At 34.7% G+C, this 14,819-nt stretch overlaps 1 protein-coding gene across 1 annotated transcript in view; it reads right to left on the bottom strand.

Moving 5' to 3' along the window:
* The window catches only part of LOC149780603 (uncharacterized), a 100,650-nt gene extending 97,724 nt beyond the window's left edge, over positions 1–2,926 (bottom strand). The window contains exon 1 of the mRNA XM_089937723.1: positions 2,741–2,926. Coding sequence (XP_089793849.1) covers positions 2,741–2,879 — 139 coding nt within the window. The 5' untranslated portion in view covers positions 2,880–2,926. The remainder of the gene's footprint in view (positions 1–2,740) is intronic.
* Between the last annotated feature and the right edge of the window lie 11,893 nt (positions 2,927–14,819).

Raw genomic sequence — 14,819 nt, 5'->3', positions numbered from 1 at the left:
AATACGCCGACAGACTACGTTCTACCTTCATATCAAATCATAATTATAACTAACAACGCATGCCCTGATCTGTAAGCATCATATTTGGATGAGAACGATAATTTTATTTTAATTTATTTCAGTTTTTATAGAGCACAGTAGACTCTGTGGTGAAGTGTCGAGATCTTGCGAGCTTATACAAAGTTTTCCTAACAATATTGCAGTTGCAGATTTATTCGGAAGCCTTGAGGAAAATTGTTAGACCAAAAGTGATTGTCTATGATATGACGTATAGCTTCGTTAATAGATTACTCTAAAATTGACAATTTTCTTTGTTCCTCGCTCACCCATACCATATACGTTGTAGACGAAATATTTGCCTGTGATAAATTCTTGCTCACGTACATTGCTGGCCTTATGGCATACAAGTATAGATAGCACTGTGTGGTTTTCTGGCTAGTAAATACTTTTCCTTGAACATTTAAGATATGAAAGAAATGTAATTGAAACGATTATTTTGATGATATTAAAGTAAATCAGCAAGGTAAAACATCAAGGCCATTGTAAAAATATCGTTGATTAAAGAAACATTGAAGGCTATTATTAGAATCACAGACTGCCTGAACTTAACACTGACACTGCACATTGATAAACATACGGTAGAATAAATTTATTCATTACCGCGTAACAATGACGAAGCCCAGCATTGCCACACGCTCACGGTTTGTACTGTTATGTATTTTTAATTTAAGTGTTTGTTGCTTTTAGCCTTTGTATATTCCAGTACATGTTATTTTAATGTAACATTGTTTGCTGAACTTGACCTTGTCCAAAACTGAGTTCATTTCTGCTTGACCTGATTGACTTTTAAGAAGTAAAATTTTACTTCATTTATGTAAGCTACTAATAATAGCTTCATTATTATCTATGTGTATGAGCTTATTAACCGAATTATAATGCAGGAAGACATGTTGATTTGGGTCAGGGTTTGGGAAATTCATAAGTGAATTTTATAGGTTATTGTGTTGTAAATAAACAAGGCTCATAAGATCCTTCTAGAAGTTTATTTCCCGTTAGGTAATGGTTACTTTTAGAAAATGCTAATTGTGACCTGGGATCAATCAGAGAACTATATTGTCTTGTGACTGTGAGGATTTTACCAGTCGTGCTTTAACATCCAGCACTTTAAGTCGCATTATCTCGTGACCAGCTTGAGCTTATTTTTATTTTTTCTTCAAATGATTGAATTCAAGTAATTATTTTCTCTGCAAATACATAGGTGTTCATACAAAATTCATGGATAAAGACATTCATTAGAATTTATACTGAAATCGAACCTGAGAAATATTTATGTGATTCATTAGGAGACTGCTGACACAACAGTACATCTCAGACTATAACAGACATGTCACCGACTTCAATTTTGGATCTCTTCGGGACTTGAGCTGAGTTTTTTCAGGACATTTTATTACTAGGACTTGTGTCTTTAATTCTTGAATTATATTTGTATTTAATTCGCAATACCATAAGATCATTTTTCTCATTTTTCACATTTTATTCTAGGGAAACAAATTATTTGTTAATTTTTACAATGCTTGTTGTCTTCACTCTTTTCTGTTACTTACTTAAAGAGCTAATTTTAAGAGCATAGAACAATAGTGTCCATTTAAAGTTAACTTTTCAGGCATATTTTTAATTGTTTGGCATTATTATGGATATGGAATAGAAAACTGAATGTTCTTCTTATCGAAAACGGATTCGCTTGCAATGATGCCTGTCGAAAATGAAGGGAACAATACTATTTACCAGCTTTTCTATAATTGGTTTAGGAGGCGTCGATATTAGTGCTGTTCTGTAGTATTTCCTTGTTTCGTATTAACACAGTATTCAAGGCTGGATAATTTACGTATATGAAAAAATATACACAAAAGATTTTGTTCATCAGCACTGTTTATAAATACGCACGTATATATTTTTTAATGATGTCCATTAAATGCGGAAGAAATTTCGCTCGGTCACTAGTATCGCATTCATATCGTAAAAAATCTATTATATATCACAGAATTGTCTATTCTTCTTCTTCTCCTCTTTCTGTCTCACTCTGTCTGACTGTCTGTCTGTCTGTCCCTCTCTCTCTGTGAAGATCAAATACAAAAAGGCGAGTCCAGAATCATCGACTTGCAACCTAACGAACTCTGAGTTAAACTATTTATCTCTCTGACCACCTCGTCATTACAATTGCTATAAATAGCATCTCACCCCTGACAGCAACAAGAACTACTGCAACTACTATTACTACTACTACTACTATTGCAACGACAAGGAGAAATAACACCAATTACTACATGTACTACTGCTGCTACAACTACATTTAGCGATACATTTAATCACGATCATAATACACGTATCCATCAATGCCATAACCAGCATTGTAATCTACGTTATCTTATGATCTATATCATCGTCATCATTTACGTTATCATAAGATATTGTACTACAGTACTGTCGAACCTTTTTGACGCCATGGGCCACTGAAAAACGTTTTTCTCGAAGCTGAGGGCCGCAGCAGAAAACTGAAAAACAACGACTATATAGCTGCTCGAGCTCTGACGGGCCATTTAAAATCAGCCCGCGGGATGGACAGCACTGCTGTACTATATTCCGAAGCCACCACAACGAGGAAGACCAAGTAACATTTAAATGTGCACTCAAAACGAGTTTTACCCTACAGACGAAAGGACATAGACCGTGTGGTACTTACGTTCATTCAGCTGTGCCTGAGATATTCGATACATCAAATCTCCATCTGGACCGCTGGACAATACACACTCCAAACTTAAAATTATCGTATGGAGAACAATGACTGAGATACACGTTCTCTTCTTGTTCTGCTTCTCCATATTTGTCTGTCTACCTATACCGGATATAAATGAAACTATCCACACAGTTACATTGGAAATTTATTTAAATCTTCCGGGTCCAATGCAAAACCTAAATATATGCAATGACTAATTTTTTTGACAATGTGAACTTGCCTGATGACATAAATTCTAAACAGTATTTATGGTAATAGTTGACCCCAAGTGTGTGTGTGCGTGCGTGTGTGCATGAGTGTGTGTGCGTGCGTGCATGCGTGTGTGTGTGAGAGAGAGAGAGAGAGAGAGATTTGATGTATAAATGAACTACCAATTGCAAGGAGTATCCGTTTTTCTTTGTTTCAATTGATTTGCCTGACAAAATATATAGGTACAGTTTAATAGCATGTTTATGGCATCTAAAACTCACTGCAAATTATGATTTTACTTATACTGGATGTTGTGTATTCTGGATGCTGTAGCACTAATGCTATACCAAATTCTTTTGAAATAACTCAAAGAAACAAAGTTTAGAAATATTGAAGAATCTGACTTGAACAAATGTTTCCCCTACATCAAAATGTTCCATTTTTTCAGAAATAGGTGGTAACTCCGTGCTCGTACATTATGTGTATGTGTGTGCGTGCGTGCGTGCGTGCATGTGTGCGTGTGTGTATGTGTGTGTGTGCACTGTAGCTAAAATCCCTCTGCTTAATCTGAGATACAGATTCATTTTCCTTAGACATCGGTTCAGTTATATTTTGGGTATTTTTGTGCTTGTTTTGATTTGTCTTTCTTGGGGCGGGTGTATTTCATCTTTATTGCATAAGGTACTTCTGAAGATAAGTTAATTAATACAATTTCTCATTACTCAAGTGTTTTCGTGTTGGATCAATACAACATAACTTGGACCGATAACTGGGCTAATACTAAAATACTTGATTTATGACATACAAGTATTGATTATGGTCGAAACACAGCATGTTTTCACTTACAATATATTAAACTTCCTAACTTCTAGGCACCGACAAAAATCTAGTTATGGAGCTATTTATACACTCTGGGAAAAGATGTTCATTTCTAGCCAATCATATTTATCAGCGACAAATGCAAGAACGAAACTAGACGAAAGTGCACCGGTACGTCACGTATTGAGAATCCCGTACAATTCCTTGGCAAAGTAGCAAGATATAATTGTTGCATTTATATCACTGTCCACAAAACAAAAATTGTGTTCACTTCCTTATGTGTTTTAATAGAACCGTTTCGCTCTATCTATTTTATGAAACTTAAATATGTACAGTTTGTACACTGGATAATTCACGCATGTACCGTGCTACCCTATTAAATATGATGAACCCACACCCTCAATAAATCAGGCATGAAACGTAATACTCCACGGTCGCTCTCAGTAAATAAAGCATGGTACCGAACTTCCATATTGTATATGGAAAAGTTAAGTAAAATTAATATGAGGTACTATTGTGCAGGGACAGTGGGAAATTAACATGGACAAATGGGCCTCTACGCAGTAATGGGGAAATTAACATGGACAAATGGTAACAGTGTTACAAATAGCTAACCACAGTAACGCGATATTGGGAACAAATGGGACAAGCCGAAATTAATATGGTGCACTTGGGATGGGGGTAGGGTGACAATGAGAAATTAATATCCGTGGGCCGCTAGGGGGACAAGGGAAAAAAACGAGGAGACACTTGAGGGACATAGGGAAAGTAACTTGAGTCGCATTTGGGGGACAAATGGGTTTGTAGGACAAACGAGAAAGGTAATGTAAAGGGGTTTTAAGTTTGATTTGAAAACAGAGATATGCACATTTTTTTTAGTAATAGTGAAATGGAATTTTATCTAGGCATGAGACTAGCTCTGAAGGGTCCGTTGAGGTTTCTCCTGCTTTTTTGGTCAACATTTCTTGAACCAGATCTTCCATGAAGACTTTGTTTGGGTAGACATTCCTTTCTTTGTCACGGGACTGCTCCGATAGCCTAGTGGTTAGAGCGTCTGCCACGGATGCGGGGGTGTCGCGGGTTCGAACCCCGGCCGAGGCATATCAAAGACTTATGAACATGATGCTAGCAGCTGTATTTGGCGTTTCGTATTAAGAGGTTAGTGTTAGGACTGGTCTGCCTTGTGTCAGGATAATGTGACTGGGTAGGACATCATGCTACATGTCTGTGGCATGATGCTCCAGTGTTAGACACCAGTGTAAACTCTCACACTGCAGACTTTGTAACGATATGACTGAAACACATATTTCTGAATTTATCATGGGCATTCATCCAGTTGGCATTTAAAAGTTCAAAATCATTTCTTTCTGTTATGTGTCCTCTTGTTTGTATTCTCTTTCTGCCCTTGAGCCTTAAACTTCTCAGTTTCCTCTTCTATGACTTCTTTAATAAAGTAATTTACTGTTTGAAGTTCAGCCGCTTCCCGATGAATACGACTTAGAGCAGGGATTGGCACGTCAAGAGATTTTCTGTTTCACGCAAAGGGCAGCCAAAAATCGCGATTTTAAGAGGGTTACTCTCTTACTGGTGCCACGCGCTCGTTCATGTTGCAATTACTCAAAAAAAAAGTGGCACGCTAAGTCACTTAGGTTGACGATCCCTGACTAAGAGTGTACCACTGATCCTTTAGTTGCTCTATGTTGTAATTACTCCAGAAAAAAAGTTCCAGAACAAATATGAATTCATCTTTCCACTAATGAGAGAGACAGGTTCAAGCATCTTGATAAAATTTCCATGTGAGACTATTGATTTATCGACATAGCACTTTCTTAGTTTGTCATCCACTGTGATCTTTGTGTATTTGTCTTGTGATATTGGATTGTAAGGATTATCAATGTCAGAAAGTGAGTCTGTGATCAAAGTAATCTTATTAAAATAGTCTGAATTTTTTTTGCGAACCAGAGACAACTTTATTTCTGTTTTTTAAATACCTGCTGTACTTTTCATTGTCAAGCATAATTATTATATGCTTACCTCGGAAAAAAATATTTTCAACTTTATTGTGGTATCTTCCTCTGTAATATTTTCCATTATTTTTAATATTTCACACAAACTTTAACTATCCTTATTTTTGACATTCACACAAAGAGTATTGTTTCTCATATTTCACAACTCTATTGGATATCATATTTACGAGCAAATCGTCTTTGACACGTAGCTCCTGTATCATAGCTAGCATAATAAACTTCTCACCACACTGATAAGCTCGAAGTTAATTAAGAATTTTATTTTAAGTGTCTATTGCTATTTTACACGAAGTATTTTTGTTCTCATATTTTAGCCCGATATTTTTATTCACCGCTGATAACATAATATCTACCCCTGACACTATCAGTAATAATGGATTTGCGGTTCCGACAGCTGACGTAATTCCAGCCGTTGTTAGTAACATATGAATGTAATTCAGCACGCCTATCTTTTTATTGTAATGTTTTCTGGCTCTTCTGACACAGTAAAGTTTTATGTGGTAATATTTATAGCATTTGATGAGCTCATCCCTATTATCGTCTTAAAGACCTGATGATGTATGACTGAAATTGATTATTTCTTTTTCATCATTATGGAACTGTTTCAGTAATTATGTCAATTACCGTAGTGAATGTATTTGCAGCGGCAGCTTTATCGACCAGACCATTAAATTTAATATTGACAGGGTCAGCAAGAAAACCTCTGTACTTATCATACACTTTTGATTGTATCTGCTATCTGTTAAAACTTTACGACCCGAAGATGCAAATGGAGGATGAGAATTTATCGGTATTTCAGTAATATCATTGACCCTATCACCATAAATATCTTATGTTTCATCGATATAACTAACAACATAACAATACTATTCCAGTTAATAATTTGAAAAAATATTGGAAGCATCCCACCCGACACCTACGACAGTGACGGCATAACAAAACACGTTACGCCACACATACATACATGCATACATACATACATACATACATACATACATACATACATACATACATACATACATTCATATTGTTTTATGACATTCCATAGCCAAACATATGCGGCCTCATCGTCTTCTATGATCGTGTTGTTCTTTTCAAATCGTTTTTGGAAAATAAACCTGAACATATCTTAAATTTATGAAATGTGTCTGATATAATATTGTAAAGCGTAAACAATTCATAATGACATTAAAAGACTAAGGATATATGGGATATAAAGGTTGTGTACTTCTTGATGATTGGATCTTATGAGTAAGGAAAATGCAGCGAAAATGATGTTTGCAAATATTCTAAGATTGCATTGTTAAATTTATAACTCTCAAAACAATTTTATACAATTTACTAGTACCAGCCAATTTAACGAAATTGCTCATTAAAAGCGTAATTAATTTTCCTGGGTACTACCAACGTTTTCTTTTGTTTGAGGTTCTCTTTTATATCTTTTTTCGGAAGATGTGTTATTCTTTTCTGATGTGTTCATGTAATTCGTCGGTTCTGATTTGAAAGGGATATCCGCTAGGGAGAGCTTTACTCTCTCTCATTATGTCCTATGAGAAAAGTCAAATGTCACAGAAAACACAAGACCAGTTTTAACAGGAGAGCACGACACGTCTCTCATGGAAATATTACTTACATTGTAGCATACAGATAACATGTAGACTGGTGTTGCCAACAAAATCACATTACATGAGAGCATCATGTGCATTCAATTAAATATGACTTAATTTTTCAACTAAACATATGGTTGTCTATTTTTTGGGAGGGAAGGTTTGACCACTTTTCATATAATGGCTACTGTTGGGTTTATTGAACGTGTGGATTGTCCACATTGAACAGTTTCAGAAGATAGACATGTACGGTGAACCTTTCTATGAAAGATATGTTGAAGGTGACTACAACATTTCTCTTATGTGGAAAGTCCTATAAATTGCATATTTTTATTTGTCCTGACCTGCTAAGGAAATTTACGGTATTACCAGTCATGAAAAGCGACAGTACAGTTTTTGTTCTCAGAGTGTCTCTGATAATTCGATTTGATAGAAATGAGCGTGTAGCGATGTCAGGTATCTCAGGTACTTTCACCAGAGTATATAAATAGCTACATAACTGAATTGTTCCAGTCCCCCCAAAGTTTGGAAGCTTGCCATGTATACTGAACATGTATTCTTCGGTCGCGTATTCGTTCACATCGAGATGCGCATACGTTATTGTATAGTAAAACAAACGTCACAATACAGCACGGTATCAGTTATTTCCTATACATACATAAAAAAAGTCGTCACATCAGTGAATATTCTTAATCCCGTTATACTAAACAATATCACAATGATCAGACGCATTTCTTTACTTTACAACTCATACAAAGTACACAGATATTCAAATATCCATGCTCTGATATATCCATACATCCATATTGACTAATCTTACACACTTCAACCATTTTCCAAATTCACAATTCAAGCATGTGTACAATCTAATATATCACATGAATAAATGCACTAGTTTACTATGAAGTAACTTATTAGCAAATTACAAAATTAATTCAGACCACGAGCTAACAATCTACATAATTCGCTACATAATACTCAAACTCTTATCTCAAATTCGCATGTAAATTCAACACTACAAAGGGAATTCTACGTACCATACGATCCTAATAATTTAGTATACATGCTACACATATTTTACAATTACAATACCGCAATATTCTGCAAAAATCGAGCAAATAACTTACTGACCTTTACGAAGTTTTGTCTTTCCTTAGAATCTGTTTCTAAGTTTTCCAGCCAAATTAACAGTGGCTCTTTCGGAGTAATCCTATTGGCTCGGCAATCTTCCCAGGAGAACTAAATTTTCGCTTGTTAGGTAGAAGTTATAATTCGGATCTAAATTGTTATCACACCCTCCGTCCCAGTGCTGATTGGATGTCTCTTTGATTCGATCCAATCAAACTTAGCGGACAATGTCCTTCTCGCTGTCTGTCCACTGGGGGACGGATCTTTTCTAACACATAGGTGAGAAGTCGCGCGATCTAAAGCTTATGCCGATTCAAGTCGTCTCTCTGGTCACGGTAACCTTAGGTAAGAGATTAACTCTAGCCTGCGGCATGTTCAGATATCAGACATGGCTTGTAATAATAATACCTTAGTTTATACACGACATACGAACTGGGGCTGAACAAACGTTACTGTATGTATGTATGTATGTATGTATGTATGTATGTATGTATGCATGTATGTATGTATGTATTCTCAATCTTGAAAAGTAAAAGTCTTAATTTAGTTATTGTCAATGGCACGTACAAAGCAAACAGCAAGAAAGTCCACCAGTTCTGATCACGTGACCATACAAACAACTTTTCAAGAAACTTCATACTTCCTAAGATGAGATAGGAATCATTATTTTATAAAATCTACAATATTACGCATAAAATTACAAGACGACATGGAAAACCACTCACAAGCTACACGGGACGCACGTGAAAAAATGGCGGCTGTCAGGGCAAACAAAGATGTCACAGAACTGGAAAATATGTTCAAACAAGACGAATTGAAACAAATCAGGGATCATTTCTGTAATGCACTTATAAAAAAGGAAGTAGTGATATCACCACCGCCAGTAAAATTACTGGTAGAAGTCAATGTATACTTTTGTACCACATTTGACACATTTATTAGTAAGTGCACGCTTTTTATATTTTGTTATTTGTGTTGCTAGTCCACGCATGGATGTAAATGCTCTACATCGAACACAGTATAGATCCATATTATCTATTATATTTCTACAACATGGATGTCATTAATTTCTCAGCGACACGAATGCAATAGCCAGTCAAACATCATCCAGCGCTACCAAATTCTATCAGAACAATTATCATAGGTCCGTCTGGGTCTGGTATTTAATCTGATAATGAGATGGCTCAAATGGGATACGTTGTATTTAGTAGCTCCATCAGCTGATGATCAGCGATGCTACGATGTACTTTAAAAATGTACTTAATGCAAATGCTAAATTGTTGGACGAAGATGGTGATGACATTATTAATTTTATATCTGATATTGATTAAGCACCATCCATAGACGACCTTGATGGATTTAATAATTTAGTTGTAAAAGATGATGTGATGCTGAACAAACAATCAAATCCTGCTCGGATATTTTCTCGAGGTAGACATACAAATATTGATGTGATACCTAAAGAGATCAGAGATAACTGCAATATTTTAGTTGTATCTAATGGAGTTGATATATATATATATATATATATATATATATATATATATATATATATATATATATATATATATATATATATATACTATGCGAAATATTCATCAGACTTGGTGTAGCGGAGATAATGACATGATTAAGTTCAAAAATTTCTTTTTAAAAGCACAATCTACTCCACAAGGATGGATAACAGTAAATTTACATGATTCTCTATCAGGATATCGTATAAGTCTTGATAAAATATTTGGTTGAGAGATTGATTTAATTACTCACATATTTACAGCAGCAGGGAGGGTGTGACCACCGAGTTAGTCCAATTTGGTAACATACGGGTATACATTTATATTTCAGTTCAGGAAAAAGCGAAATAATAAAATGAACTAACCCAATTAGAGATGACTCCACTGGTGATTAGAAGGTTCAAATTTAGCGTTATTTACGTTATTTAATCGTATTTCAGTTCAGGAAAAAGCGAAATAATAAAATGAACTAACCCAATTAGAGATGACTCCACTGGTGATTAGAAGGTTCAAATTTAGCGTTATTTACGTTATTTAATCGTATTTCAGTTCAGGAAAAAGCGAAATAATAAAATGAACTAACCAAATTAGAGATGACTCCACTGGTGATTAGAAGGCTCAAACTTAGCATTATTTACGTTATTTGATCGTCTTTTTCAATGGTTTATTTCAATTTTGGACCGTTCAAAAAAGTGGTATGTTCACCCTCCCTGCTGCTGGTTTTAAGTTCATAAATAGACTTTAAATAAAGTGATCTGTTCACCCTCTCTGCTGCTGTTTGTATTTGCTTGCAACTGAATGATGTACTAAAGAGAAATCCAAACGCAAAATAGGTTCTGTCGATGAAACAAACGAGTGAATGTATGTGTTTTATAATGGTAGGTTTCTATAATTGTTACCCCATGTCCCATTCCACAGAGATATGAATTGATGTACGAGTAGTAATTACAGAAAAGGTGGACTTTATTATCTAGCTGAAAAAATAAATAGAACTAGCAGAATGAATAATGTCCATTATAGAGAAGAGAGATAGCACCAGTACAATGAAAATGATGAGAGCACAAGTTGAATGAAATTACGAGAGAGAGAGAGAGAGAGAGAGAACGTGACTGGATAAGAATTAATGAAGCTGTTGATAAAACATATTGATGTGTGTAAACGTAAAGAAAAATGCAAACTTAAATCACAGGCCATTAGAATTCTATCGTTGTAGTTGAAACTTTTATGAAATAAATTGCTTATCGAAATATGCATACAAACATAACGTTATTATAAATAAATTGTATTTCTGTCACATGCTTTTCATGTAGTCATGATCACAATCTGTAACATGCAGTACAAGCCCAAACTGATATTGATGCTTGATGCCTGTTACAGAAATAAAGCTGATTAGATTCAGGAATGAAATTTAAATGAATATGACATGTTTATCTGAACAACTTGTGGTGACTCATTCTTCTTTTGTGATCTAAAACACCGTCCCATGACGAGTCAGTCATTTCCATCTTTATAAACTGAAAATTAAACAGAAAATTATTTTAAAAAACAGAGTAACAGATAATCCCATACATAAAATGACAAAATTTAATATTGTTTACACACGATTCTTCCCTATTAGGTTTACTTTATCTAATGTCTACATTTACATACTGGATGTTAACATTAATCCATCTACCAACACCACAAAAATGATATTAATTAGAATCAGTGAAAAAGTTCACATGAATAAGAGACAAATCTGCATGTTTGGGGACAGGGTGCTTTGACATTTTTTAAATATTTGATTATATATATATATATATATATATATATATATATATATATATATATATATATATATATATATATATATATATAATAGCTTTGAACAAATTATCCTGCTGTTTTGTTTGTTAATATATAACTGCCTATTTTGTCAGTTGACAAATTATATTTTATTCAGTTCATAAAAGAAACAATATGTCATTTAAGGGGAAATCCAAGTCCCTTCCACCAGCAGGTACTAAAAGCAGCAAGCACCATCACAACAACCAGGTTGTGCACTTCTGATACAAATTAAAATGCAAGCATAGCGACATGTAACCAAAAGTATTTAAAGCACACCACCAAGTCTCTAGTTGTCTGCGGAGGGGGAGGGGGAAGGGAGCGTGGTTGGTTAAAAGGGCAGTTTGTGTCACTATGCACATTTTATACATGTTTTATTCTGACCGCGTGTTTTCATTACAGTATTTATTGATCATAGCTGTACATTTAAACCATACGTAATCAGAAACAAACTTATTGCTTTAAATTGTTTCTTTTCTCTATCATTATCTTGCGCTTTGTGTGCTGTAGAGAAAAAGAACACTCAAGATCAACTTACGTTTAAGAGAATGGACACATCTCTCACTGTAATACTTGAATCCTTTTGTGATCTGTTCCTTCCATGAACTGCTGGAGACACCCGTGATGAACTTCTCAACGAATTAAAAAAAAAAATACCTAGCAAACAGCTCAGATCGTTTCTCTTGGTGTACAATTGGACGCCATATTATTTCTCGATCTGCCTAGCTTAGCCTCGTTTTCATGATACATTAATATTCATGAGGATCTCATTAAGAATGGTATATAGAGTATATTTATTTATAACGGATATTAATTCGCCAAATGTTTGTAATATACTGTAAAATCTTTTGAAGCTCAAAAGATTTGTGCAAGATTGGTCCCGAATTTGTTGACGGCTGTTCAAAAACAGACTGGGGATGAAATTGCTAAATATGAAAAGAATAAATAGAGACGTTTGAATGAGAATGGGGCCGACGATGACAAATATGTTTAGTCTTTTGAAGCTCAGCTCAGAAGAAAATAATGTTTCGGTCTGAGAAACCGAGCAGAGACCATAAAACGCTAGACACCATAGGACTGTCGAGACTTTTATACGCGTTTTTTTATAGATACAAAAGGCACGATTGGCCAGGTACCTGTGCCTGACTCTACTAGCGTCACATGTACGTTTTTATATCTCCAAAATATTGCGTACTTGTATCCAAGATATCAATATGCTCCATTACAACACAACGGGGCATAATCCGCCGTAGTGACAGACTTCCTCAAGGAACACAGTTTGTGTGTTTTGACAATATTCGCACATCGTACCCGTTATTTCTAGATACACTTTGGATGAAAATTCGTGATAAAACCATTTCATATATGTAGTTTATGTGGAATACAGTTCTTATGTCCACTAATTCACACAAAATCCATATTAAATCTGTTGGTGGCACATTTTGGTGGTAACCTTGTGCCAGGCATTGTAGTTTCTTACCTTTTACTGGAATCTAGATCAGCTTTTGCATTCGTTGTTTTCATGAATCTTTTATATCTTTTTCTCCCCAGTGCCTTGTTCAGTGAACCATTTCTCTATTCTAGGATCTTCTACTTATATATATATATATATATATATATATATATATATATATATATATATATATATATATATATATATATATATATATATTGTTGCTATGTAGAAAGTTTCATCATTTTCTGAGCGTTGTGGCGCATAGAGTATGATCTTAGCTACAGGGTCTCAGTCATAACCAGTTGCTAACATCTTTGGTGTCACCTCTGATGTTTTCATTAGTTTGGGTTTTCGTTTGACACTCTAGCATTTCCAAATATTCGGCCTCATCAAATGCTTTCTCAATCAGTACTTCTCTCCATTTCAACATGTGTTCCTCCACATTCCGTCGGCCAAAATATAAACCTTTAACAGCACCGCATTGTTTTAATCACAAAGTCGACAGATTTGCCTCATAATAAACCATTTTCATAAAGGTTTTTAATATTTTAGTTTTATATTGGTTCAGATATATTTGTGCTCTTATTACCTTCCTTTTTCAGTTATTTTATCTTAGCTTTTGAGAACGCATTATGTTGTGGTCGTACTTTTGCCTTTTCCCATGAAAATTTACTATGCTGTGGCTGAAGTTGTGGCTTTTATATTTAAAATTCATTATGCTATGGCAAATGTTTACCTTTTGCCATGAAAAATTCATTATGCTCTGGCGGTGCTTTTGCCTTATGTCATGAAATTCATTATGCTGTTCCGTACTTTTGTCGTATGTCATAAGAACTCAATATTTATGACCGTAATTTTACCTTTTGAATTTTTTTTGTCTACACTGTTGCTGATTAGTTTAAGGCGGTATGCTAAAACTCCTGACCGTCTGCTTTCTATGTGACGAGAAGAATTTTAACTTCCATATATCATTATCATGGGGTGGGTGCATTTTGTGGATAGCTTGGATATCGATTTTGTTTTCTGACATTATAAGATTTTTTTTACAACCCTCGAAGTTTCTGTGGCAGATTTATTCAAGTATTCTTGCTGTAGATGAACTGACGCATATCATCAACTTCCATTTGAATGTGCAAAATTAGCTGATGTAAAACAAAGATATGGCACCTGGAAAACGTATTCTGTACGCCACCTCGTTTCTTAATATTAAAATTTACATACATATAAAATGCCTGAATAAAACTAAATCAGGCAGGTTTTATTAGACTTGGTCCATGGTTTTGTAATGTATATTATTCATGTTTGCAATTGGTTGAAATTTATATGAGCTTGCTTGAAAGCTCAGTCTAAATATATTTAAGTTTGACAACAAGAACACAAAAATTATCTCTAAAGTTTGTTACCTTTTTTACAACAATGAATATAAATCGCTTTGATATGCTTTGACAGCTCTTATTCGGG

The sequence above is a fragment of the Sinohyriopsis cumingii genome, chromosome 16 (assembly GCF_028554795.1).
Source record: "Sinohyriopsis cumingii isolate HCF-2022 chromosome 16, ASM2855479v2, whole genome shotgun sequence".
Classification (NCBI taxonomy): Eukaryota; Metazoa; Mollusca; class Bivalvia; order Unionida; family Unionidae; genus Sinohyriopsis; species Sinohyriopsis cumingii.
This window is presented reverse-complemented; position numbering and strand designations above follow the sequence as displayed.